At 38.2% G+C, this 25,148-nt stretch overlaps 1 protein-coding gene across 1 annotated transcript in view; it reads right to left on the bottom strand.

Annotated features, from left to right (window-relative positions):
• Positions 1–25,148, bottom strand: part of CNTNAP5 (contactin associated protein-like 5) — a 1,037,136-nt gene that overhangs the window by 185,705 nt on the left and 826,283 nt on the right. Inside the window, exon 14 of the mRNA XM_010860827.1 lies at positions 19,870–20,026. Coding sequence (XP_010859129.1) covers positions 19,870–20,026 — 157 coding nt within the window. The remainder of the gene's footprint in view (positions 1–19,869; positions 20,027–25,148) is intronic.

The raw sequence follows: 25,148 nt of genomic DNA, 5'->3' as shown, positions 1-25,148 counted from the left end.
CAGAAATATACTGCTGCTGCTGCTAAGTCGCTTCAGTCGTGTCTGACTCTGTGCGACCCCATAGAGGGCAGCCCACCAGGCTCCCCCGTCCCTGGGATTCTCCAGGCAAGAACACTGGAGTGGGTTGCCATTTCCTTCTCCAATGCACGAAAGTGAAAAGTGAAAGGGAAGTCGCTCAGTTGCGTTCAACTCTTAGCGAACCTCTTAGCAGCCTACCAGGCTCCTCCGTCCATGGGATTTTCCAGGTAAGAGTACTGGAGTGGGGTGCTATTGCTTTCTCCAGAAATATACTAGGGGATCTGTAATACCCTTGTGCAATGGGTACCGTTATTTCCATCACAAATGAGGAAACTGAGGCTCAGAGATATGGGATAACTTGCCTATGGTCACATGGCAGAAGGGGCAGAGGTCTAGTTACTTAGTATATAGCTCAACCTTAAATTTAACAACTATACATCATTAATGTTAATATGAAACGAATTGAATCTTATGAGGCAGTTTGAAAATTACACATGGATGGGCTGAACTCCCCACCTATGTAGATTCAGGTAAGCACAAGCTGGATCATCTTGTCTATACCTAAGAACTGACAGGCAGAACACCATGGCACAATGATCAAGGAAAAGTATCTGATGCAATAGTTTTTTTATAAGAGCACAAAGGAGCAAATTAATAGTGGTCTTCTCTCTGTAGTTACAAATAATTCAACACAGCTGTCAAAACATTCAAAATCAATGTTGTATTTCATCACCATTCACATATTATTTACAGCTCTGAGTCTTGAGACAAAGAAAATAATATGTCTAACTATGAATTGGGGAAGTATGGCAAGGACCACATAGTGTGATGTAGTGCTTTAAGGATAAAGCTTTAAAAGCACGTGGATTTGTTCTGAAATCCCAGATCCCCAGTTTCTAACTATGCTACTTTGGGCAAATCATTTTATTTCTAAGATTCTACAGTATCTTCAGTTGAAAAATGGACGTAATGTCTATATCACAAAAGAATAGCAAGAATTAAATGAGATGATATAGTCACTTAACATGGTAACTGATCTGTGGTAAATGCTCAAAAATAGCAGTGTTAACACTCATCTGAGTTCTCATCCTCGTCCCCAAATCACTTTGCAGCCTGAGGCAAGTCTATTCATCTTTTCATACACCTAGTTACAAGTCTGTCTTGGAGGTCTCCATACTACACAGAACGTTGTAGAAAATTAAATGTTAAGATTAGGCATCCAACTCCTGAGATTTGTAGAAAAATGCACTAATTCACTTTGGTTATAAACAAATCAAATATTTACCTGTATATATACCATTATGGACTTCCCTGGTGGCTCAGACAGCCACCTGCCTACAATGCATGAGACCCGGGTTCGATCCCTGGGTGGGGAAGATCCTCTGGAGAAGGAAATGGCAACCCACTCCAGTACTTTTGCATGAAAAATCCCATGATGGAAGAGCATGGTAGGCTACAGTCCATGGAGTCACAAAGAGTCAGACACAACTGAGCGACTTCACTTTCTTCATATACTGTTGTAGTCATATATATATTATATTATATATATAATAATATATTATATTATTATTATATCATTATATAATATAATGATATATAATAATGATATATTGATATATTAATAATTTATAACTTAATTATATTAATATATTATTATATAATATATAATACATTAACATATATAATATATATAACATAATCTAATATAGTCTAATCACACAAAATGTAAAGAAATGAACTGTTATCCATAATTTGAGTACCATATTCAGAAACTAATCAGAGGATATGGAATAAGGTTTTTGTGTTTATTTGAAAGCACATCTATGAATGTTAGACAGACAGTATAAAATTTGAATCTTTATGTTCCAATATTTTTTCTAGGAGACATTGCAAAGCAAATTTCAAGTGACCAAAGTAGAATAAAGACCAAACCCATATAGTCTCCTGAAGAAACTTAAATTTAAACTCTAAACGATTTTATTTCTCCACGTTTTGTTTGTTTGTTTGTTTGTTTCATTCTCAAGGTGGAAATGGTAGATTCTGGAGTCTGTCAATCAATGTCAACCACGGCTTCCCTCATACGCTATGGCATGTTTTCTACATCAATTTGATGTCCATCTATCAAAGTGTTGGAATACACAAAATCACTCTAAGAATAAAAAGCTCTTTCAAATAACAGAAAGAAAGAACTTCATAAACTCAAATGACTACAGGAGCAAAAAAAAAAACAATAAAAATGAGTGAAGCCACCTTTATGTTATGATAAGTGGAACCTGACACACAGCTTCAGTATCACGTGGGAAAAAGAGGGAGAAAGAGAGGAAGACTGGGATAAAGATGGTGTTCTGTCTTCAGGAGGCAGTTATGACCATTTCTAACAGGTAATTATGCTCTTCACAAATGTAAGATCAGTGGGCCAGACTGGAATAACAATATAAAACTACTCAATTTTTAAACCTTAAAAATGGATTTAAAATTCTTAAAAAAAAAATAAGTGTGGTAGTAACCAACATTCCACTGGCCAATAAGACAGGTGAGGGGTGTCTTGCAAGCCCCTCAGGCATCAGAGGACTTTTCAAATTTATTCATGCACTTAGGGTGGCACTGAGAATAAAACTGGATTTAATTCAATGTGTGAATGACAAGACTGATTAAAACACTTCAAAGAATTAATGGGTAGAATATTTGGGGAGATGGCATAAAAATGATACAAATTATGGTGTACCTATTAATAGACAGGAAGTATGCAGCTGCAGAGTTGATGTTCTACATACAAAGTTGTTTTTCTTTGGCTTTTGAGAAGAGCTTGTCTTGTCAAGGTCAAACACTTTACAGACTTTGTCTTTCTTTGGAACAATATACAAGAGTCTTCCTAAAGGGTGCTTATGTACTTTTTAAGTACAGAAATGATTTTGTTGTAGTGGGAAGATATTGCAATTAGGCTAGAGGGCACAGGTTAAATCCATGTGCCTCAGCACACTATTTGTATGATGTCATGAGGTCACTGGGGGACTCAATTTCCTAATCTCTTCAGTTCAGTCACTCATTTGTGTCCGACGCTTTGTGACCCCAGCACATCAGGCTTCCCTGTCCATCACCAACTCCCAGAGCTTACACAAACTCATGTCTGTTGAGTTGGTGATGCCATCCAACCATCTCATCCTCTGTTGTCCCCTTCTCCTCCTGCCTTTAATCTTTCCTAGCATCAGGGTCTTCTCAGATGACTCAGTTCTTCACATCAGGTGGCCAAAGTATTTGAGTTTCAGCTTCAGCATCTGTCCTTCCAATGAATATTCAGGACTGATTTCCTTTAGAATGGACTGGTTGGATCTTCTTGCTAACCCTAATCTCTTAAATGGGGATAATAATACTAATTTGATATTGTTGTAAAAAGTCAAAGTAGATAATGTATATAAAAGTTAGCAAGTCAACTATTGCATAATAGGGATTCAATAAATAGCTATAGAAATTCCCAGTCACATTTGAAATAAAAATGTTGGCAGGGAGTTTGGGGGAGAATGGATACATATATATGTAAGGCCGAGTCCTTTTGCTGTACACTGGAAACTATTGCAACATTGTTAATCAGCTAAACCCCAATACAAAATAAAAAAAGAAAAAAAAATTTAAATACAAAGAATTTTAAAGGGGAAATAAGAAAAGGAGCCCCACAGCTGGCATGACTGAGCAGGCCAGTCAGAGTCCCAGCTATGGAAGCTCAAAGGGCACAAAGAATATACTAGAGACACATTCTATATGTCTATACAATTTCCAGGTAATTTGGTATGTCATGGTAATTTCCAGGGCAGGTATAGACATACAGAGGTAGAGAATGGACACATGGGCTCAGGGAGGGGAAGGGGAAGATGAGATGAATTGGGAGATTACAGTTAACATATTTACACCACCACACTGTTGTTCTTCAGTTACCAAATCATGTCTGACTCTTTGTGACCACATGGACTGCATCCCTGTCCTTCACCATCTCCCGGAGTTTGCCCAATTCAAGTTCACTGAATTGGTGATGCCATCTAACCATATCCTCTGTCACCCCCTTCTCCTCCTGCCCTCAATCTTTCCCAGCATCAGGGTCTTTTCTAGTGAGTCAACTCTTCAAATCAGGTGGCCAAAGTATTGGAGCTTCAGCTTCAGCTTCAGCATCAGTCCTTCCAATGAGTATTCAGGGTTGATTTCCTTTAAGATCCACTGGTTTGATCTCCTAGTTGTCCAAGGGACTTGCAAGAGTCTTCTTCGTCACCACAGTTCAAAAGCATCAATTCTTCAGCATAGGCCCAGTTCTCATCTCTGTACTTGACTACTGGAAAGACTATAGCCTCAACCATATAGCCCTTTGTTGACAAAGTGATGTCTTTGCTTTTTAATGCACTGTCTAGGTTTGTAATAGCTTTCTTGCCAAGAAGCAGTTGTCTTCTAAATTCATGGCTGCAGTCACCATCCACAGTAATTTTAGAGCCCAAGTAGAGGAAATGTATCATTGATTCTACTTTTCCCCCTTCTATTTGCCATGGAGTTATGGGCTTGGATGCCATGATCTTAGTTTTTTTAATATTGAGTTTTAAGCCAGCTTTTTCACTCTCTTCTCTCACCCTCATCAAGAGCCCCTCTAGTTCCTCTTTGCTTTCTATAATTACAGTGGTATCATCTGCGCATGTGTAAAGTGAATAGCTAGCATAAAGCTGCTGTGTAGCACAGGGAGCTCAGCTCAGTGCTCTGTAATGACCTGGAGGAGTGGGATGGGGGACGGAGAGAGGCCCTAGAGGGAGGAGATATATGTTTACATATGGCTGATTTCCTGGTGGTTCAGACAGTAAAGAATCTGCCCACAATGTGGGAGCCAGGGTTCAACCCCTACCTAGGTCAAGAAGATTCCCTGGAGAAGGGAATGGCTACCCACTCCAGGATTCTTGCCTGGAGAATTCCATGGAGCCAGGAGCCTGGCAGACTACAGTCCATGGGGTGACAGATCAGACACTTCTGAGCAACTAACACTTTCATTTTCACCATTTCCTCCAGGCAATGTGAGGAGCAGGGGAGGGGTATGTGGATATCTACATGACTGATTTACTTCACTGTACAGCAGAAACTAGTAAAACACTGAAAAGCAATTATATTTTATTAAAAACTATAAAAATAATTCAAACAAAGACATGCATGTGTTCTAATGATAAAACATGAACATTAAGAAAAAGACTCAAATTTTCTCAAGAGCAAACTTAATGGCAGAGAATTAGCCAAAATAGTCTCTTTTTTAGTTTTACTACCTGAATCTGAAGAATTTACCAAAATCAGGACTGCAGAGCAGAGGTCACTGATTTCTTAATGTGTCATTAAAGTGTAGCAAAACTTATATGCTGCCATTTTTCCATCAGCCAGTTTTTGGGTAATTGCTGCAATTATTTTATAACATTACTTGGGTGACTGAGCTGATTAAATGAGGATTTTTTTCCTTTTTATATTCTTCTCTCAGTCACTCAAATGTAACCAATAACATATTATTCATAAAGTAGATAAACCTAGAAAATTATGCAAAGAACTCAAGACCTCAGGTCCCTCAGAAGCTCTTGTTTGAAACTGAATGGACTGATCTCAAGAGACTCTGCACACCTTTCTGTTCAGTGGGTTACATAATACTGTCCATTTGCTGTGGATGTGAAGGAAGAAAGGCTGTTTGATGCCCACAAACAACCCAACAACTCTAAATACCATATTGATATTTGCCAGAAATTATAACTTAACTTTGGTTAAGACAGTTATTTCCTTCTTGTCTTCCTTATTAAGACTTCCAGATAAACGCAAACAACCTAAGGGATCAGATGACAAGAAGCTCCAGGGTCACTTGATTGACAAAAAAGCTCCAGGGTCACTTGGTTGAAAATGTGAAAACATTGACTGTGGTCACTGTAGTCTACCCCAGAGGATAATATCCCTTCACTTATGCCCCTCCTCCACTGATCAGGCCATATCTATCTGGAGTCTTTATTTCAGTTCCTAGTATTTCTTTTTTGGGGGAGGGTGTATAGAGTTGCTTTACAATATTGTGTTAGTTTCTGCTGTAAAACAAAGTGAATCAATCACACATATACCTATATCCCCTCCCTCTTGGACCTCCCACTCCCTCCCGCATCCTACCTATCTAAGTCATCACAGAGCTGAGTTCCCTGTGCTATACAGCAGGTTCCCACTATCTACCTATTTTACACACTGTAGTGTATATATGTCAGTTTCAGTCTCCCAATTCATCCCACCCCTCTGCCCCGCTTTGTCTATGTATCTGTTCTCTATGTCTGCATCTCTATTCCTGCCCTGTAATATTCATCTATACCATTTTTCCAGATTCCACATATATGCATTTAATATGCATTATTTGTTTTTCTTATGCCCATGCTTCTTACATGAAGGGCAAAACAAAACAGTGTTGGCATATATTTAATATTTTTGGAAACTGTATTTTTTTCTATAAATATTTTTTTAAACTTGAAGGCACAGGGCTCCTCTCACGTAGATGTGAAAAAACAAAATCAGGTCTTGGTATATGAATACAGTCAAAGTTTACCCAGTGCTACTTCATTAGTAAGAAATGCAAATGGCCCTACAGAGCTTATGAGTATAAAATGGAATTTTAAAAGTATTAGCAAGGATTAAGGTTTTTGTAGTCATCATTTGATTAACCTGTTCCTGATAGCACAGGAAAGGAAAGAAGATTCAGTAGTGCCATAAAATCTCTTCACAAAATGTCTGCATACTTTTTCTCCTCTCTCACCCTTCTCTCACCCTAACCAAAATTAGCCTTTTCTCCTTCCACGCCCATGAAATGTCACTGAATTGCTCTTTTCCACAGAATATGTCAGCGTCCGACTTATTCCACATGTTGCAGCACTTTAGTGTTGCCTTCTTTCCTGTTTCACACACACACACTCACACGCACACGCACACACTCACATGCATTTTGTCATGAATACATACTCATTCAGCTGTCTACAAAACATCTTTTTACATGTCAATAGTTATCTCTAACTCATTTGCCCACACCTCCTCCACTGGTCACCTTCCCAGGGATCGGCCACCCTACTTGTTACTCTGTGAAAGACTTGGCCCTGGGCTCCCCAGCTGCTGAGGCGGAATACCTGTGGGGCTTCATTTCTCCTCTTTTCCTCAGTTTCTCCCTCATTGTTGATCAACAATGTCCATCAAGCTCCCTTTCTTTACACCGCTATTCACTGCTTTATCCTCATCCTCCTGGCTTCATCCTCTGAGGCTCAGAGTCTGCCTGGGCCCAGGTGAGAGTTACCTGACCTGGTTTGGCTGCTCCTCCCTCAGCCCTGCCCCCTCTCACACTTCTCCACATGCTCAGAAACATACACATACATGTGGACAAGATATGCTTCATTGCTTCAAACCTTGTAAAGAAATCTCTATCTCTTACAGGAAGGGTCCAAATTTCAAAATATTTAACATATTAGAGTAGACAAAAATTGCTATTTAAAGCCACCCTTGTCTTTTATAGGAGGAGTTCTTCCTAAAAGAAAAAGGCCCATAAGATAGAGGCCCTGCGTGGGTGTGGGGCTGCTATTCTTAGACCCTACTGCTGGCTCTGGGATTCCGCTGAGCATCTCACATTGCAGGACCTGAGATGGGAGCCACCTCTTGCCTTTCCCTGGCCAGGCGAGCACACAAATAAGAGTTTTACATCTGTTATCATTCCACCCTCACAACAGTCCTACGACGGTGTTATAACATTGCCTGCTTGTAAGCAGAGGAAACTAAGGAAAGAGGTGACCTCTCAGGGGATGGTGTTGGCAAGTGGAGAAGCTAGTGTGTGCTGACTCGCTTCAGTCATCCCAGACTCTTTGCAATCCCATGAACCATAATCCACTGGGCTCCCCTGTCTGTGGGATTTTTCAGGCAAGAATATTGAAATGGGTTGCCATGCCCTTCTCCAGGGGTCTTCTCGACTCAGGGATCGAACCCACATCTCATACATCTCCTGCATTACTGGTGGGTTCTTTACCTGATGAGCCATGGGAGAAGCCCAGGAGAAGCTAGGATAGAAACCAAAGCTTCTGCTGTAACCAGCGTGCTTTCCTATCCTCCAGGCCTTGTGTGCTGCTTACAAAGAGTGGCTGTCTCATGAGTGGAAGCTGTGCTTCCCATGTTTATTTAATATCTCCAGAGAGAACCAGAATAACCCAGTCCTGAGTCCTTGAGCTGTCCTCCTGGCTCTCAGGCTGACTCTCCCATTCTGTTCACACAGGCTTTCTCCACACAAGATACACTTCAATTGATTAAGTTTCAGTTTTATAATTTGCAATCATTTTCCAGCCCTGTATTCTCTGAGATTACACATAGGTCACCTTGACAGGAATTCTGGGAGCCCACAGACTCTTTGGTGACACGTTTAGCAAGCAATCTTCTGGTTTATCTCTAGCTCACAGACCTAGCCCCAACCATGACAGCATGAGTTTTACCAGTGAACTTTCAGAGGGCAGCCCAATTCTGGGGAGAGAGGTCTTCAGTGCTTTTTCCTTATTTTACCTAGAGTGTGATGGATGAATGATATATTTGATTACTCTGATACACTAGTTCATTTTCTTATTTTATTGCATATAGGTATGTACAGTTTTTGTAGAAGTTAATTAAAGTAGTTAACTAATGATAACCTACTATACAGCACAGGGAACTCTACTCAATGCTCTGTAGTGACCAAAATGGGAAGGAAATCCAAAAAAGAGGGGATATATATTTGTGTGTTCATTCATCTTGCTGTAGAAACTAACACAACATTGTAAAATAGAAAAAACTATACTCCAATGAAAATTAAAAACAAACCAAAAGAAGTTAGTCTAAATTCTATAAATTGATATTGCCTCTTAGTTTAAGATGCTGTAAAAGTAATAAAATAATAATAAAACCAATGACTAACACATTTTTGAGAACTAAATATCTGGTAGATCTGCTAGATGAGCAAATTCATGCCAACTCAACCAGCACTCCCCAGAGATGGGCATTCTTTTCTTCTGTTTCTTTCCATTTTCTTAAATCAAATAAGAAGCTGAAACTCAGAGAGGCTAAATGATAGTAAGTGACAAATTCAGGATTTGATCATCCCATTACAAAATAAAATATGACATAGAGATAAATCACAGTTTAGATACAGAAAATGAGAGTGCAGCCAGAATAAGTAGCCATAGTTGTGTGTGTTCTGTGTATTTATTACATATATTACTTTGTAATATTTTCACTACAAATCTATAAGACAGGTTTACAAAAGAGAGAAAATTAATTCTTCCTTTTCTTTTTCTCCTCCTTACTCTCTCCTCTTTCTCCTCCTTCTACTCTTTGAAAACAAGGCCAAGACACTGGGGTTTATTTGTAAATAGCAGGAATGTCACTTGGAACACCAACAGGCACAGTAGAAATGACAAACGCAGGAAAAAAAAAAATTTAAAGGAGGGTCCAACATCATCAGGGTCCACACCTGGCAAAAGGTTCTAGAAATTTCTGAGTGAAAAGAGGTTGTAATAAATGTCTCCCTGTGTGGCTCTGTTTTTGTTTTTTTAACTTTTTATTTTGTATCGGAGTGTAGCCAATTAACAATGTTGTGATAATTCCATGTTGACAGCAAAGGGACTCGACCATACATATACATGTATCCATTTTCCCCAAAACTCCCCTCTCATCCAGGCTGCCACATAACATTGAGCAGAGTTCCCTGTGCTATACAGTAGGTCCTTGTTGATTACCCATTTTAAATATACCTGTCCATTCCCAACTCCCAACTATTCCTTTTCCCCATCCTTCTCCCTGGCAATCAAAGTTGGGTCAGTTGAAGGGTCTGTGTGGCTCTGTTTTGACGCTAATGAATTCTGCAGGTCTAGTGAGTTCTGTGGTAAAGCCACCTGCTCACCCCAGGGTCAGGGAGGCCAGCTCTGAACTGACACCTTTGTGGTCTGTATAAAGTCCAAAGTCCCTTCTGCAATTTGGCCACATCTATCAACGTAGAAAAGTGGATGATTTAACAATCTTACACTAGAAAGCTATGCAATGGAAATGCCAATAATTAAATTTTTTTTAAAAAGTATGTCAAGACTTAGAAATGTTCATTGCAACACTTTTTCTAATAGTAAAATATCATTTACAAATAAAATGTTTATAATGCTATGACAAGCTATAAGCTATGGTACAACTATACCTTACAGCCATTAAAATGGACAGGATGCATTCATGCTTATGCTTATTTAAAGATGCTAAGTCAAAGCTCTCTGAGACATATTTCATGTAGAAAGCAAGTTGAAGAATGATATGTTTTGTATTAAAACAATGAAAAATGAATAAACTTTAATATTATGACAAATACATAGGAAGATATTTTATGCAGATGTACCCTACATGTGGGCTTCCCTGGTGGCTCAGACCACAAAGAATCTGCCTGCAGGGCAGGAAACCAGGGTTTGATCCTTGGGTCAGGAAGATCCCCTGGGGAAGGGAATGGCTACCCGCTCCAGTACTCTTATCTGGAGAATTCCATGGACAGAAGAGCCTGGTGGGCTACAGTTCATGGGGTAGCAAAAAGTCGGATGTGACTGAGCGACTAACACTTTCACTTTCACACTTTCACTGAACATGCTCCACTATTACTATCTCAAGGTAATATGTAAAATGTTAAAATTTTACATATTAGGTATAAATAAAATAATTCCTGTGATGATAAAGGAGGAACTTCTTTTTTATTTACTATTTCTGCAATATTTGAATATTTATAATAAGGATATAATAAACATATATATTGTGATTTTTAAAAACTTCTAAATTTTAAAAATCAGAAAAAATTATTCTCCCCACACATTGCTAAGTGAGTCAAAACTGACAGCTATAAGCAAACTTAAAGAGTGTCCAAAAAGGTAAGCAGCTCATTTAATTTTATTCTAAGGCTACTTTTAGGGGAGTAATGCCATATACTGAGTGATAAGTCAGCACATTAAAATAGAAGCCAAAGACTCATTGCACTAAGTAGAATTATAATATTTTGGTATACAATAATGGCCCACATCAAAATGTTGTATAAAATTTACTAAAGAAATGCAGATTTTTAACCTTGACATTGACTTTGAGTTCTATCTATTTCGGATACTCACAGTTCTTCAATTACCCAAGAAATGTGACTCTACATAAAATCTAGAGATGATGAAGTTGTACAGGTGGACAGGTAACGGAGGCAATAGAAGCCTCAGTCTACATCTTTGATCTTTATAATTGTAAAAAAAAAAAAAAAGAAGAAGAAGCATATCTCATAGCTATGTTTTGTTTCCTAGAACCAATAGGTCTTAAATTGCCTATTAGATATTTTGAAATTAGATGTTATTAATAGAATGGTAGCATTATTGAATAAAAAACACAAAAACAAAATTATCCCTTAATGCTACCCTTGGCAAAGTATTAACTATTGTACTCCATCTAGATTTCTATAAAGTGGTGATGTGATATGTTAGTTTTAAAATATCAATCCCTGATTATAAGTTGTGCTTTCCAATTTTTGTATTGTTCCTTTTATTCTTCAGTGTGTGATGCCTTCTTTCATCTCCTATCAGATACACTGCAAAACACTCTATTTAAAAACAATCTGAAACCCAGTCATATAAGGTTGTTAGTATAAACAAGTTAGTATCAAGTTGCTCCAGGATATATGCTTTCAGTGACAATTTACGGAATAAAAGAGCAGAACATAACCAGCAAGGAGAAGGCATATTTGTCCAGGATGAGAGTATGGGGAGAAAGGAAAAAAAAAAAAAAACAAACTCATTGATTCATTCATTCACTCAGAAGTTAATGTATGAAGAACTTTCCATGTGCCAAGCACACTTTTTCCAATGCAAGGCTCTGGCTCTGATTATATTGCTAGATGCACATGGAAATTGAGGACTGAGAGAGTAAAAACCCAGAGAACCCTTCATAATCGCTGGAATAGTTCAAAAACAGATCTATGAATAAAAAATTTCTTCCAGTAGAGATTGTACAGTACTATTTTTTAAAATAAGAAATAGAGTCTTTCTTTTCCACATTTCAGAATTCCTGCCCTATCTTATGACATTACCTAGTTTGAAGCACCATCGCTTCACTGAGGGTGGGAATCCCAGAGGCAGTGGTTTTGGGGATATCAAAAGAGGTCTGAAAGATCAAAGAATAGCCTATGTGAAGAAACAGCAAAACCATAAACCCTTGGATGTAACCAGCATCATTTTCCCCAAGGCAATTGTCTCATTAAGTCTCCAAGGTAAGGAGTGAAGGGCCCTTGTGAAGGTCAAGGTTCTCGGACTGGATTAGACCTGTCTTTACAAAGAAAACAGCTCAAGGCAAATGTATAAAAATATAGCTTTGGGAGTGGCGTGTCCACTTCTGACTATGCTTTGATAGCTGAGAGAAAATCAATATGCAGCAAAAAAGTTTAAACTTTGAGTAAATATTTCTGGTGAGAAAATAAAAGGTGGGTAACAGTCAACATTGCAGTAAATATCTGTTAATCTTAGAATGATCATAGCCCAATTTGCAAAAAACAGAGAGGTAAAAATGCCTTTACTGGAAGTCATTCACCCATTATACATTCATGGCTTCAGCACCATTTATTAGATAATTTCTTGGTGGCAGAGAGTGCAATCAAGGGCTAACAGTGATTTGAAGCTCCAGGATGCCACACACTGAGTAAAAAAGAATAACCTAAATATCCTGCTTAAAAAAAAAAAAGAACAATAGATTTCCTTTTTTCGATGATCAGATGACCAGAATATAAACTTTATACCATTTTCCCTTTCTATTCTGTGCCATGTCATTTATACAAGGCAGAAGTGAAGACAAGAGGCAAAGAACAGAGTGACTGAAAATCACATAAAATATCTACGCTTGCTTATGAATAAATTCAAGTATGTCCTGCTGTTAGAAAAGAGAGCTTCATCTTAGTTCTACCTGGTTAATTGGATGAGAAAACTTTTTATCCGGGTCCGGAGCCATCGAGAGGAGGCACACTTTGGACCATCTTTCTGCTCCTCCATCTCAGCACCCAACATTGTTTTTATTGTGCTACAACCATCCTTTGTGTCCCAATTTGTTCCCTTCCACCCAAATGACTGTTTTTCCACCTCCAAATGCTGTCTTGTGAGATCTCTAGGCATGAGCTGTTTGCCAACCTCCCTTCCTGCTCTCAGCAGCCCATTCGTCTGAAGTTATTAAGTCAGAAAACCCCCGACTGAGAGGAGGTCTAGAGGCTGAGTCATTCTATTGAAGAGAAGTTCCTGTGCAAACAATCATTCACTGTGAGACTGTTATTCATTACAAGTTTTCTCATTTCTTTCTTTCTTCCTTTTTAGTTCTTCGACAGGGATGGAAACCCCTGCAGAAGTCAGCTCTATAGTACACCTGTTCAGATGTCTCTCTGAGGCTTCCCTTTATTCAAAGGAATCATGTTCCTCCCTCCACTCTCATCCATCTTCGGAGCTGCTTTACTTTCATCTATACCCAGAGCATACTCATTTTTTCTTATTCACTTGGCACCCATCAAACCTCATCAAAGGAAATCAACCCTGAATATTTATGGGAAGGACAGATGCTGAAGCTAGAATACTTTGGCCACCTGATGCAAAGAGCCGACTCATTGAAATAGACCCTGATGCTGGTAAAGATTGAAGGCGGGAGGAGAGGGGGATGACAGAGGATGAGATGGCTAGATGGCACCACTGACTCAATGGACATGAGTTTGAGCAAACTGCAGGAGATGGTGAAGGACAGGGAATCCTGGTGTTGCTGCAGTCTATGTGGTTGCAAAGAGTCTGACATGACTTAATGACCAGACAACAACAACATTGAAATATATGATAGCAAGTAACTCACTTACAGAGGTTGCTCAAAACAGAATAAAATATCAATTACTAGAGTCTTGGAAGACAGTTGAGGCTCTACTTGGCTTAGCAGAAAGCAAAAAATGCCTTGCAGTGATTATGATTTGAGATGTCCTGGGAGGGGTCTCTTTGGCATCCTCACTGGCTGCTATACAAAATGCAAACTCAGCAACTCCTTGGATGCAGTCAGCAAGGGTACAGATTTCTACCCAGCTGGAATTTCCCACTCTAGCCCCTTAGACTTTATCCATGACGCTTAGCATTTCAGAGCCTTGGTTTCCTTTTCTGAGGCAAAGAGATAATAAAACCAACCCCAAGTGTTGTTGAGATAATTATATGAGATATAGTGTATACAATGCTAAGAAGACTTCAGTATATGAGACTTTTCCCCCATTTCTTTTATTTTTAATTTAATTTTGTTTTATGATACTTTTAAAAATCAAGTTTGATCCATGAAGCAGGGCACCCAAAACCAGTGCTCTGAGTCAGCCTAGAGGTATAGGGTGGTGAGGGAGGTAGAAGAGGGTGCAGGATGGGGGGACAAATTCATGTTGATGTATTGCAAAAAACATCATAGTACTATAAAGTAATTATCCTCCAATGAAATAAATATAAAATGTATTCAAATATAGTTGATTCACAATGTTGTGTTACTTTTAGTTGTTCAGTTCAGTTCAGTTCAATTCAGCCACTCAGTCATGTCCGACTCTTTGAGACACCATGAATCACAGCACGCCAGGCCTCCCTGTCCATCACCAACTCCCGGAGTTCACTCAAACTCATGTCCATCGAGTCGGTGATGCCATCCAGCCATCTCATCCTCTGTCGTCCCCGTTTCCTCCTGCCCCCAATTCCTCCCAGCATTAGGATATTTTCCAATGAGTCAACTCTTCGCATGAGGTGGCCAAAGTATTGGAGTTTCAGCTTCAGCATCAGTCCTTCCAATAGACACCCAGGACTGATCTCCTTTAGGATGGACTGGTTGGATCTCCTTGCAGTCCAAGGGACTCTCAAAAGTCTTCTCCAACACCACAGTTCAAAAGCATCAGTTCTTCAGTGCTCAGCTTTCTTCACAGTCCAACTCTCACATCCATACCTGACCACAGGAAAAACCATAGCCTTGACTAGATGCACCTTTGTTGGCAAAGTAATGTCTCTGCTTTTGAATATGCTATCTAGGTTGGTCATAACTTTCCTTCCAAGGAGTAAATGTCTTAATTTCATGGCTGCAATCACCATCTGCAGTGATTTTGGAGTCCCCCAAAAATAAAGTCTGACACTGTTTCCACTGTTTCCCCATCTATCTACCATGAAGTGATGGGACCAGATGCCATGATCTTCGTTTTCTGAATGTTGAACTTTAAGCCAACTTTTTCACTCTCCTCTTTCACTTTCATCAAGAGACTTTTAGTTGTACAGCAAAGTAATTCAGTGATATATATAGATACAGATATTCTTTTTTAGATTTGTTTCCACTATAGGTTATTATAGGGTATCCGTTTCCTTTATAAGTTATTACAGAGTATAGTTCACTGTGCTATATGGTAGGTCCTTGCTGATTACCTATTTTATATATGGTAGTGTGTATATGTTAATTCCAGACCCATAATTTATCCCTCCACCACCTTTCCCCTTTGGCAACTATAAGTTTGTTTTCTAGATCTGTTTTCTAGATCTGTTTCTCTTTATAAATAAGGTTATTTGTGCCATTTTTTTCAGATTTCACATATAAACAATATCTTATGATATTTGTCTTTCTCTGACACTTGACATTTTTGGAAGACAATATTATCTAGGACTTGTAATATATCATTGTGCTATCTACTAAATGCTATACCACCCCAAGTCAGAATTCTGACTAACTTTACCAAGAGCAGAAACTTAAGGGAAGTTTATGAGGTAAAAATGTTTGAGCTTTCTTACAAACACTCAGACACCAAAAGGAACACGCCTGTCTGAAACAAAAATTTGAAATGCAAGGAAAGCCGGCTTGACCACATGTTATCTAAGAATCAGGTTGGAGGAATGTTAAGGAACATGATTATTCCCCAATGGTGTTAGATTTCGTACTTTAAATAATAATGAACACATTTCAAAAAAGCTATGCCAGGTTTCATTCTGAGTGTATATTCCACGTCCACAATCCCTGTTATAGACAAAGCTGTTTCATTGTTATTTCACATACAATGAGCTTCATGATCTGGATTTGATCTTCTTCCCTGTCTACATATCGTGTAAACTGCACACATGAAAACTGCAAAAACTACACTAAGATACTTGTATTTTGAAGAAGTAGCAATTTTTATATTATTACATTTCTATGTCTGAATAAATGGTAGCACTTAACTGTACTATACTACCTTTAGTTACTTTTTCTGGTTCTTCAAAACTTACCTATAATTTTCCTTGAAATTAAACTATCCCAGCCCAAGTGCATCCTAAGTCTGACAAACCTGTGCTTATATGTATAATGAAACTTATCACACTAATGCATTTATTGCTAAATAATTAGCCTCTACTATTCCACTGCCCTGAAAGTTCCTCAAGGGTAAGAATTATATGCCCCTGGCTTTCTCTGTAAAGCAGACTGTCTAACTGCCCAGAGTAGGCATTCTTTCGACAAATGATTTAAGAGTAAATGTCAGATGGAACAGTATGCACAGTTGCCTGTATAACAAATTATTTCCCAGAATCACTGATGACAGATTATAGCTTGTCCTAAGAAAATGAAATCTAGAAGAGTTAAATCAGAATCTGCTGGGACTTGCCTGGTAATCCAGTGGTTAAGACTCTGTTTCCAAAGCTGGGGACACAGATTCAATAGCTGGTCAGGGAACTAAGATCCTACATGCCACAGGGCCAAAAAAATTAGGATCTACTCTCTTATGAGAATGATAGAAGGAAATTCCTAATTTCACCTGAGTTGGAAAAGTGAATCAGAAAGCTAATTTGGGCAAGAATTTCATTTAGTATATAGTGATTTACTATATTGCAACCCCTAGATAATATTGTCACTTAACAATGTTACCTATCACATCCTGAAAGGTTCTTAGTATTTTATATATATACTATATATTAAATATATATAATCTATATATGAGATGCTCAACATAACTCTAGGACATTCTCTTGATCCTTCATAGGTTAATTGTTGAACAAAACCTACATCTAAAATTAAATGTTTATGCTGTAATCAAGGTTACTTGCCACATAAAATGGCACATGATAAAACTTTCCCCCCTGACTTTAAAGGGACAGTAAAAGGTTATGAAATATGCCATAACTTAAGTTGGTGGAGGTATGACGGCACCAGAGTTGAGGAAAAGTTTTCCTGAGCCTTGATGATGAAGTTAAGTCAAGAGGAGGGCTTCAAAGGCTAGTGCACAAGTGAGAAGGTCAAAGGAAGGAGATTCTGGAATGAGAGTAGATGAAATGATTGATGGAAAGTCCTGGAGAAGGGAGGGTAGAGGCACTTCAATACTTGATAGTCTAATTTTCCACTTTTAAGTGATGTGATGTGATTCTCTCCCTCAGTGTTTAGTAAATTAAGTCCAGCTCTGGTCATTTGTTCCCTAGCAAGGGATGGCACTAAGGCAGCATTCGGTATGGGAAGGGCTTCACCAAAGGAAAAAGTGAGTGAAGATTAAGCATTCAACCAAAAAAAAAAAAAAGAAAAGAAAATTGAAGGCACTCAGGAGAAACACTTTCCTTTCTCAATGACTCTTTACATTCTAACCCCCCTTACTATCTTCTCTGATGATACAGAATAAAACAAAGGTGTTTGCACGTAAGTCTATAAATTCATACATTTCTAATGTCAGCACACAGCAAAAGAAAGTTAAAGAATCAAAATATAATGAGTGAATCAAACTGCTGGTTGCAGAGGATTTTGATTATGTTTCCCTGGCCACACAATCATGTCACTTTTTCACATGTCTCTCAAGCTTGTAGTTGCCATTTTGGGATCACTTCTCCTCAAAGGTCTATTACATTCATCTATTCAGCTAGCTACCATCAACTTATACTGTACAAAGGATAAGACTTTGGGGAAGTAATGTTAAAAGAGACTCAATATTCAAAAAGAAGGAGAGTTGTTTTTTATTTGCAGATCTATAAGATGAGATAGAAGGCTCTGCAGATAGAGTGGAGACCCCAAAGAATGGAGACATATAGTTAACTTTATCTGATTTGCCATGTTAGGAGAAGGGACCCAGGTGACATGACTCAGGACCCAAGCAGCCTAAAACATTCCGAAACCATGGACCATTTAGTGGAGCCTGATGGAGCCATATGTTTGATCTTTTCCTCACTGAACTAAGGTTTAAAGCAGACCTAAAATTTTATCTGAAACAGTCCTTGGTGTTATCAACTAAAACAGTGAAAGAAAAACATTTAAAAGTCATTGGCACTAGGTTGGGAGCAGTTTGACACAGAAATTCTTAACTATACTTGAGCAGTACTTGATGAAGCAAGCACAATTTACAAAACCAAAACCAAAGAAGGTCTTAAATTTTTCAAAACCAAACTGTCTTTGGAAATGTTCTGTGCATATTTGCATCATCACTACAGTGAAAAAACAAGCAATTGAATAGGAGGGCAAAGGAAAAGTAGATGTCATGGCCATGAGAACTAAAAACTAAATTTATCTACAAAAGTAACCTGGTATTGGGGAGTTCAAATTCTGGATCTCCCTTTTAATAGATGAGTGAGAAAATAATTTAATTTCTCTGTAATCTACATTCCTCAACTGTAAGATGCCAAAGTGAGAGGATCATAAAAAATTAATATGTTTGCTTTCTTTGTAAAATTTATGATTACTGAAGAGGAAAGGGGGAAAGGATAAATTAGGAGTTTGGGATCAATGGATACACACTATTATATATAAAATGGATAACCAATAAATAACTACTGTATAGGTCAGGGAACTCTACTCAGTATCCTGTAATAACCTGAATGAAAAAGAACCTGAAAAATAATAGCTATATGTTTATGTATATCTGGGGCTTTTCCCTGGTGGCTCAGCTGGTAAAGAATCCACCAGCAATGCGGGAGACCTGGGTTCAAACGGTCCCTGGGTTGAGAAGGTCCCCTGGAGAAGGGAACAGCTACCACCTCTAGTATTCTGGCCTGGAGAATTCCATGGACTACACAGTCCATGGGGTCACAAAGAGTCAGACACAATTGAGCAAAGTTCAAAAAAAAAAAATATGTATAACTATATCACTTTGCTATACACTTGAAACTAACACAACATTGTAGATCAAGTGCACTCCAATATAAATTTTTTTAATCATAAAAAGGATCTACTGTATATTACAGGAAACTATAGTCAATAACTTGTAATAATCTATAAGGAAATAGAATCTGAAAAAGATGTATGTGTGTGTATGTACGCCTGTGTGTACTGTACTGAAACTACCACTACATTTTAAACCAACTGTACTTTGATAAAAAATACAAAAGAATTAATGGGTTGTTATGAAGGTTAAATCGATGTTCAATAAGCACAAATTCTCTATTTTTACTGGCAATAATAGGGTTGGCTGGTGGCTGGGTCATTCATCAGTGAGACAATGCAACGATAAAGAAACAGTCTGTATAATCACACATCCCTATCTCCCATATTTTTTCCCAAAGCCTATATTCTACACATTATAGAAATGCCAGCTAAATTGCAAAGCTAAATATTACATTTCGTTCTCACATTGAAAATGGAATGTTGAGAATATAAGATGATGGTGTTGCCACATGCTTTATGTTACAAACTTTAGTAATAGCCCTAAAAGTACTAGGACTGGCAATTTCCAGAGTTAAAAACGATCACCATCATTAAGAAGCCCTAGTTCATATGGAATTTCTCGTTCATGTCCCTTTATTTTATGGGATATTCTATGCATCTCTTAGTGGGCTTCCTCCACAAGTGCAGAGAGATCAGCATCCCCATTACCATTCATCCTTGTCAGCGTCACAATTGCAAAAGTGTCGAATGTCCAGGCAGCTCTCATCCAGGCCACAGTCGCATTGCTGAACTCCAGGAGGGGCGCCTCCCCAGTAGGGTTGCCTTTCATTGGACCGCCCAATCCACCAGGTCAATGGAGTTCCATCTGAAAAACAAGATGCTTCACAAGTCAGAATGGAGCAAGCTTGACATAGCACAGATGGTGTCACAGAAACTGAGATGAAAATGTCTTGAAGAATATATATACATTGAATGTACATGCGTACAAATACATTTCATGAAAGTATTTATATGAGTATTTGTGTATAGATATCTATGTGTATACATACATACACACACACATATAGAGAGAGATGCAAGGAAAGAGAGAAAGAAAGAGATAGGAAAAAAGAAAAAAAAGGAAGGAAAAGGGGGAAGAAAGAACAGAAGAAAAGCAAGCAAGGAAGGAAGAGAGCAAAGGATATACATATATAGTGTGTGTGTGTATATATACACACACACACATATTTCCCTCCCTCCCTCTCTTCCTTCTTTCCTCTCTTCCCTTCTGTTTTTCTTCCCCTTTCTTTCTTCCTTTTTTTTTTCATTTTTCCTATCTCTTTTTCACTTTCCTCTTTCTTGGTCTCACTCGCTCGCTCTCTCTCCCTGTCTCTCTCTCTATATACACACACACACACACACACACACACATATATATAGAGAGAGAGATATCCGTACACATATATATACACTTTTGTCAAAAGTATCTCTAGAGAAGAATATTGAGTTTTCACAGTGTTCAGACTCAGAGTCACAAGCTCAGATGCTAATCAAATCTGGCAGGCATATCACAATTGAGTATACTGGGCTAGATTTTAGACCAACAAAATTGAATATATACAAAAATCAATTTTTTTTTAAGTTACAAAAGGATAAACAATAGCATGAGGGCCAAAATTAGCCTGAACTTAGTTCTCAGTGGGGAGGGGTACACATGAAAGTTGGGGAGGGAATGTCGGCTCAGAGGACAGGATGGCTCTGTTTTACCCCCCACTGATTTCTGACATGACAAAGACTAGCTCCAAGGTTATCATATCTTTTGAATTTTTTAAAAAGTCATAATATTTCAAGTACAAAGATTTGGACAAAAAATATTATGAAAGTCAATACTGCATGGGTCAATGAAATCCCTTTGTATGTCATATCTAACCCATACAAAGCTAGTATGTAACCTCTAATTTGTGGTTTATGTAATTAATAGAAAACTTTTTTTTGAGTCTTGTCCTTGTCATTTTTTTTTCCTTTGCAAAGTTTAGTAATATATGTTGAAGTTATCCTCTATAATTGAAAAATTTAAGCAGATAAAAATATTATCCAGAAGATGATAATACATCCAAAACAACAGATATATATAGGCAGAGATGTAGGTGTTAATACCTTAGGTTGAAAGAGGTTAGGCTTAGGTTCTTTTTGGGAATAGCTGATCTGTTTCTGTTTGGCATACAATAGACACTTAATGTGTATTTATCTTTTGAAAACGAAAGAAATGATTATTGAAAGCTATTTTCATGATTTATCATTTTAAACAGAATAATAACATTTATCTGAGAATGATATTAGCTTAGAATATTGCCTTGTCAAGATTTGATTTAATATACAACTCCTGATGTACAGATATATAATTTATAAATTATTCATGTATACAAATAGAAACAACTTTCTCTGAATTGGATTAACTGCAAATATCCTTATGGAAATCACTGAGGCAAATAGGAAGAGAACGACAATCTAGAGCTTCCAAGAAACTTCAAGTAATGAGAAAAAGATAAAATGGGTACTATGAAAACCAAAAGCATCTTAGGGATGCTGAGTTGGGGACAGACTGAAGGACTGTCCTCACCTGAAAAATACTACTCTTCACTCTAAAATGTTTCAATTCCCATAGGTATACTCATGTGGATATATGGCAGAAACCAACACAATATTGTAAAGCAATTATCATTCAATTAAAAACAAACAAAATAATTCTTGCATTTCTAACCTCACAGAACTGCTCTGAATAAAATTATGTACACAAGAAAAAAATAAAATAAAATGTTTCAATTACATTTATTACCTTTTAAATTAGAATTCCAGTTAGAGATGTCTGTTAACCACCGTCTTCTTTTTAAAGAATAATTCTAAATCCATTTTACTTTGTTCCAATCAGCTGTAAATCATTGGACACTAGTTCTAATGAACTGCTTTCTTTCTGACCACTAGCTCAGATAAGCCGTATTCAAGTGGGTTTATTTAGAGCAAAATGCATTTTCAGGCCTGGGGTAAGCTTAAGTGGATCATTCCAGTGTGTGAGTCCAGGTAACGTAGGGGTAAAACATTGTGTGTTTAGACTTTCCTGGTGGTATAGTGGATAAGAATCATCCTGCCAATGCAGGGGACATGAGTTTGATCCCTAGTCCAGGAAGATTTCACATTCTGCAGGGCTACTAAGCCCATGGGCCACAACTACTGAGCCTGCGTGCTGCAACTTCTGAAGCCCATGTGCCTAGAGCCTGTGCTCCCCAATAAGAGAAACACCCATAATGAGAAACCCATGGACAAAAATGAAGGGTAGCTTCTGCTTGCCGGTACTCCTGTGTACAGCAGTGATGACTCAGAGGAGCCAAAAGTAAAAACAAACCAAAAAAACCTTGTGTGTTTGAATAAGTTTTCCCAAGTTGGCTTTAAGTACAAAAAAATGGGAAGAAATCTCTCCACTTCTCTCTCTTGGCACTGTCCAAACCTCTCCTCCATTGTGTAGAATCTTGATCATAGTGAAGTTCAATGTCATCATGGATTATTTTTATTTGTAAGCTAAACTAAGGTTGCAATCATATTAATAGTGTTATTATCAGCAGTCTTAGTTCTGAACAACCATCTTGTGCATGCAAGCTGGTGCAAATGTTGCCTTTTAGTAGTTTCACTAGCTCTTATTTGGTACCTTATTCCCCTAGAGGCGCCATTAGCATCCCAAGATTTTGTTTTGCTTGGAATCTATCAGTGCCTGTACCAGTGAAACTTGGGTCCCCTCCTCATATATGGAAATCATTATAAAATTTGCAAATTGTTTTGACTGATTGAATACCAATGAGCAAAAATTTAAGGATGGGAAACATAGGAAATAAAGACAAAACACACACAAATTTGAAATCAGGAACTTAAAATTACGGTTTAATTTTGGCCTTCCCTTGTAGCTCAGTCGGTAAAGAATCTGCCTGCAATGCAGGAGACCTGGGTTCATTCCCTGGGTTGGGAAGATTTCCCCTGGAGAAGGAAATGGCAGCCCACTACAGTATTCTTGCCTGGAGAATCCCATGGGCAGAGGAGCCTGGCAGGCTACAGTCCATGGGGTCACAAGAGTCAGACACAATTTAGCAGCTAAACTACCACCAATTATCTTCTTAGATGTCCCATGTTTGTGCTTATTCCCCTGTAGAGTACAAGTTGAAATACAACAAATGGAGAAACTGAGGATTAAAAAGGGTGACTGATTTGCCTTCATTCAAGGCCCTAATTAATGATGTAGTCAGGAAGAGAATTGGCACCCCTTCTCCACATTTTGGGCATTGAAGAGGTTGGATTCACAGCATGTGGTATCATGGGGCTCTTGCAAGTGCTAAATATCCCTGCCTCATTGATGTCTTCATCTTGCTACTTGCTTTGGTCCCTGGAACAAGGGTGGGATGGGGTGAGAGGTGGGAGGGAGGTTCAAGATGGAGGGGACATATGTATACCTATGATGGATTCATGCTTATGTATGACAGAAATCAACACAATATTGTAAAGCAATTATCTTCCATTTAGAAATATTTTTTTTAAAACAATGAGGTTATATCAGCTTTGAGTCTAGACCTTAAGAAGCATGCATGTTTCCACTGCTCCTGGGAGCGGGGTGTCTCTGACATGGCGGGAGAACATATTTGAGATGATCACAGCCTCTCCAGGGGGACCTCGGGATGTGGCACATGGAACACCTGTCGTGTGTGACACTCAGACCTGTGAGCATCAGTCCTGAGCATTGCATGCCACTGAGTTTGGCAACAGGCAGCATAGCATTATTGTGACAATCGCTGATCAAATACAAATCAAATATCAACGACATTCAAAAATTCTGTTGGATGATGCAGAAGTAAACACAATAATCAACAATGGTCCTCCTTTCAATTGCAATTTGGTTGGCAACATGAATAAAGAGGCACACCAGAGGATGAGGAAAATACAGAGAAACATCAGTTCTGTTATGGCCCAACTAATTTTCTATCTTCTGAAGCATAAATGGAAGCAGTCAGAGCAGACATTTTAGCAGCTGCTCAGGAAGTACCTTTCTTTACTCTCACATGTTCCTTACTTGAATCTAATCTGGGAATTAGTTACTCCTAGTCCGTCCCAACTCAGTTCCAATTATTGGTAGCATAACCCTGACTCTCAGGCCACCTTTGCCCCCTTCAAACATGTTGCTTGGATCTTTCTGCAATTTAGAGAGCAGTTTCCCCCAACAGTCATCAGTCTCAGCTCTTGTTTCAATGCTCTCACTCATGCGTTACTTTGAAGTTCTTCATAGAACTTTGGAGAAACTATTCCCATGGCTGATCACTGGCTGTCACCTGCCACAGCCTCCACCCATAGGTGATGTAAGAATTAAGCTTTATATATGCATATATGTATCTGGGATGGAGGTGGTCTCCTGCGCTTCAGGCAGATTGTTTACCGACTGAGTCACCAGGGAAGCCACTGTATATACACACATATGTAAATAGACATGATTCATAAAACAATATGATTAAATAAAATGATATAAATTATTAGTGTGCACTACATTATATTATATATAATCATTCCATTCAATTATTTCTTAAATCTATGCTGTAAACGTCAAGGGGATATATCCTAATTATATAAAGTTCAATAGACTTTCACTGTCCCAAGGGGGTGCATAACATTTAGGGAAGAATGTTATATACACAATTAAAAGAAATGCAAGTCAAAATGAGTTTAGAGTCAAAATATAGCAATTAATAAAATGGTAGGAAAGTCCACAAGAAGAAACCATAAATTCTGTCCAAGATTCCTGAAAAATGTTTCACAGAAATTGTTTAAGTTCATGAAAATGGAAATGGTAAAATTTGACTGGAGGCTTGGTGTTGTGGGGACTTCAGCAAATGGTACCACCAAAGAAAAAGATATGAACAACAGACACAAGGAAAGGAATCCAATTTTCCCTACAGCATCATTAGGAAGCAACTGTTTGA

Source organism: Bison bison, unplaced genomic scaffold (assembly GCF_000754665.1).
Source record: "Bison bison bison isolate TAMUID 2011002044 unplaced genomic scaffold, Bison_UMD1.0 scf7180017864471, whole genome shotgun sequence".
Classification (NCBI taxonomy): Eukaryota; Metazoa; Chordata; class Mammalia; order Artiodactyla; family Bovidae; genus Bison; species Bison bison.
The sequence above is the reverse complement of the archived record's forward strand: the minus strand, read 5'-3'. Positions and strand labels throughout refer to the sequence as shown.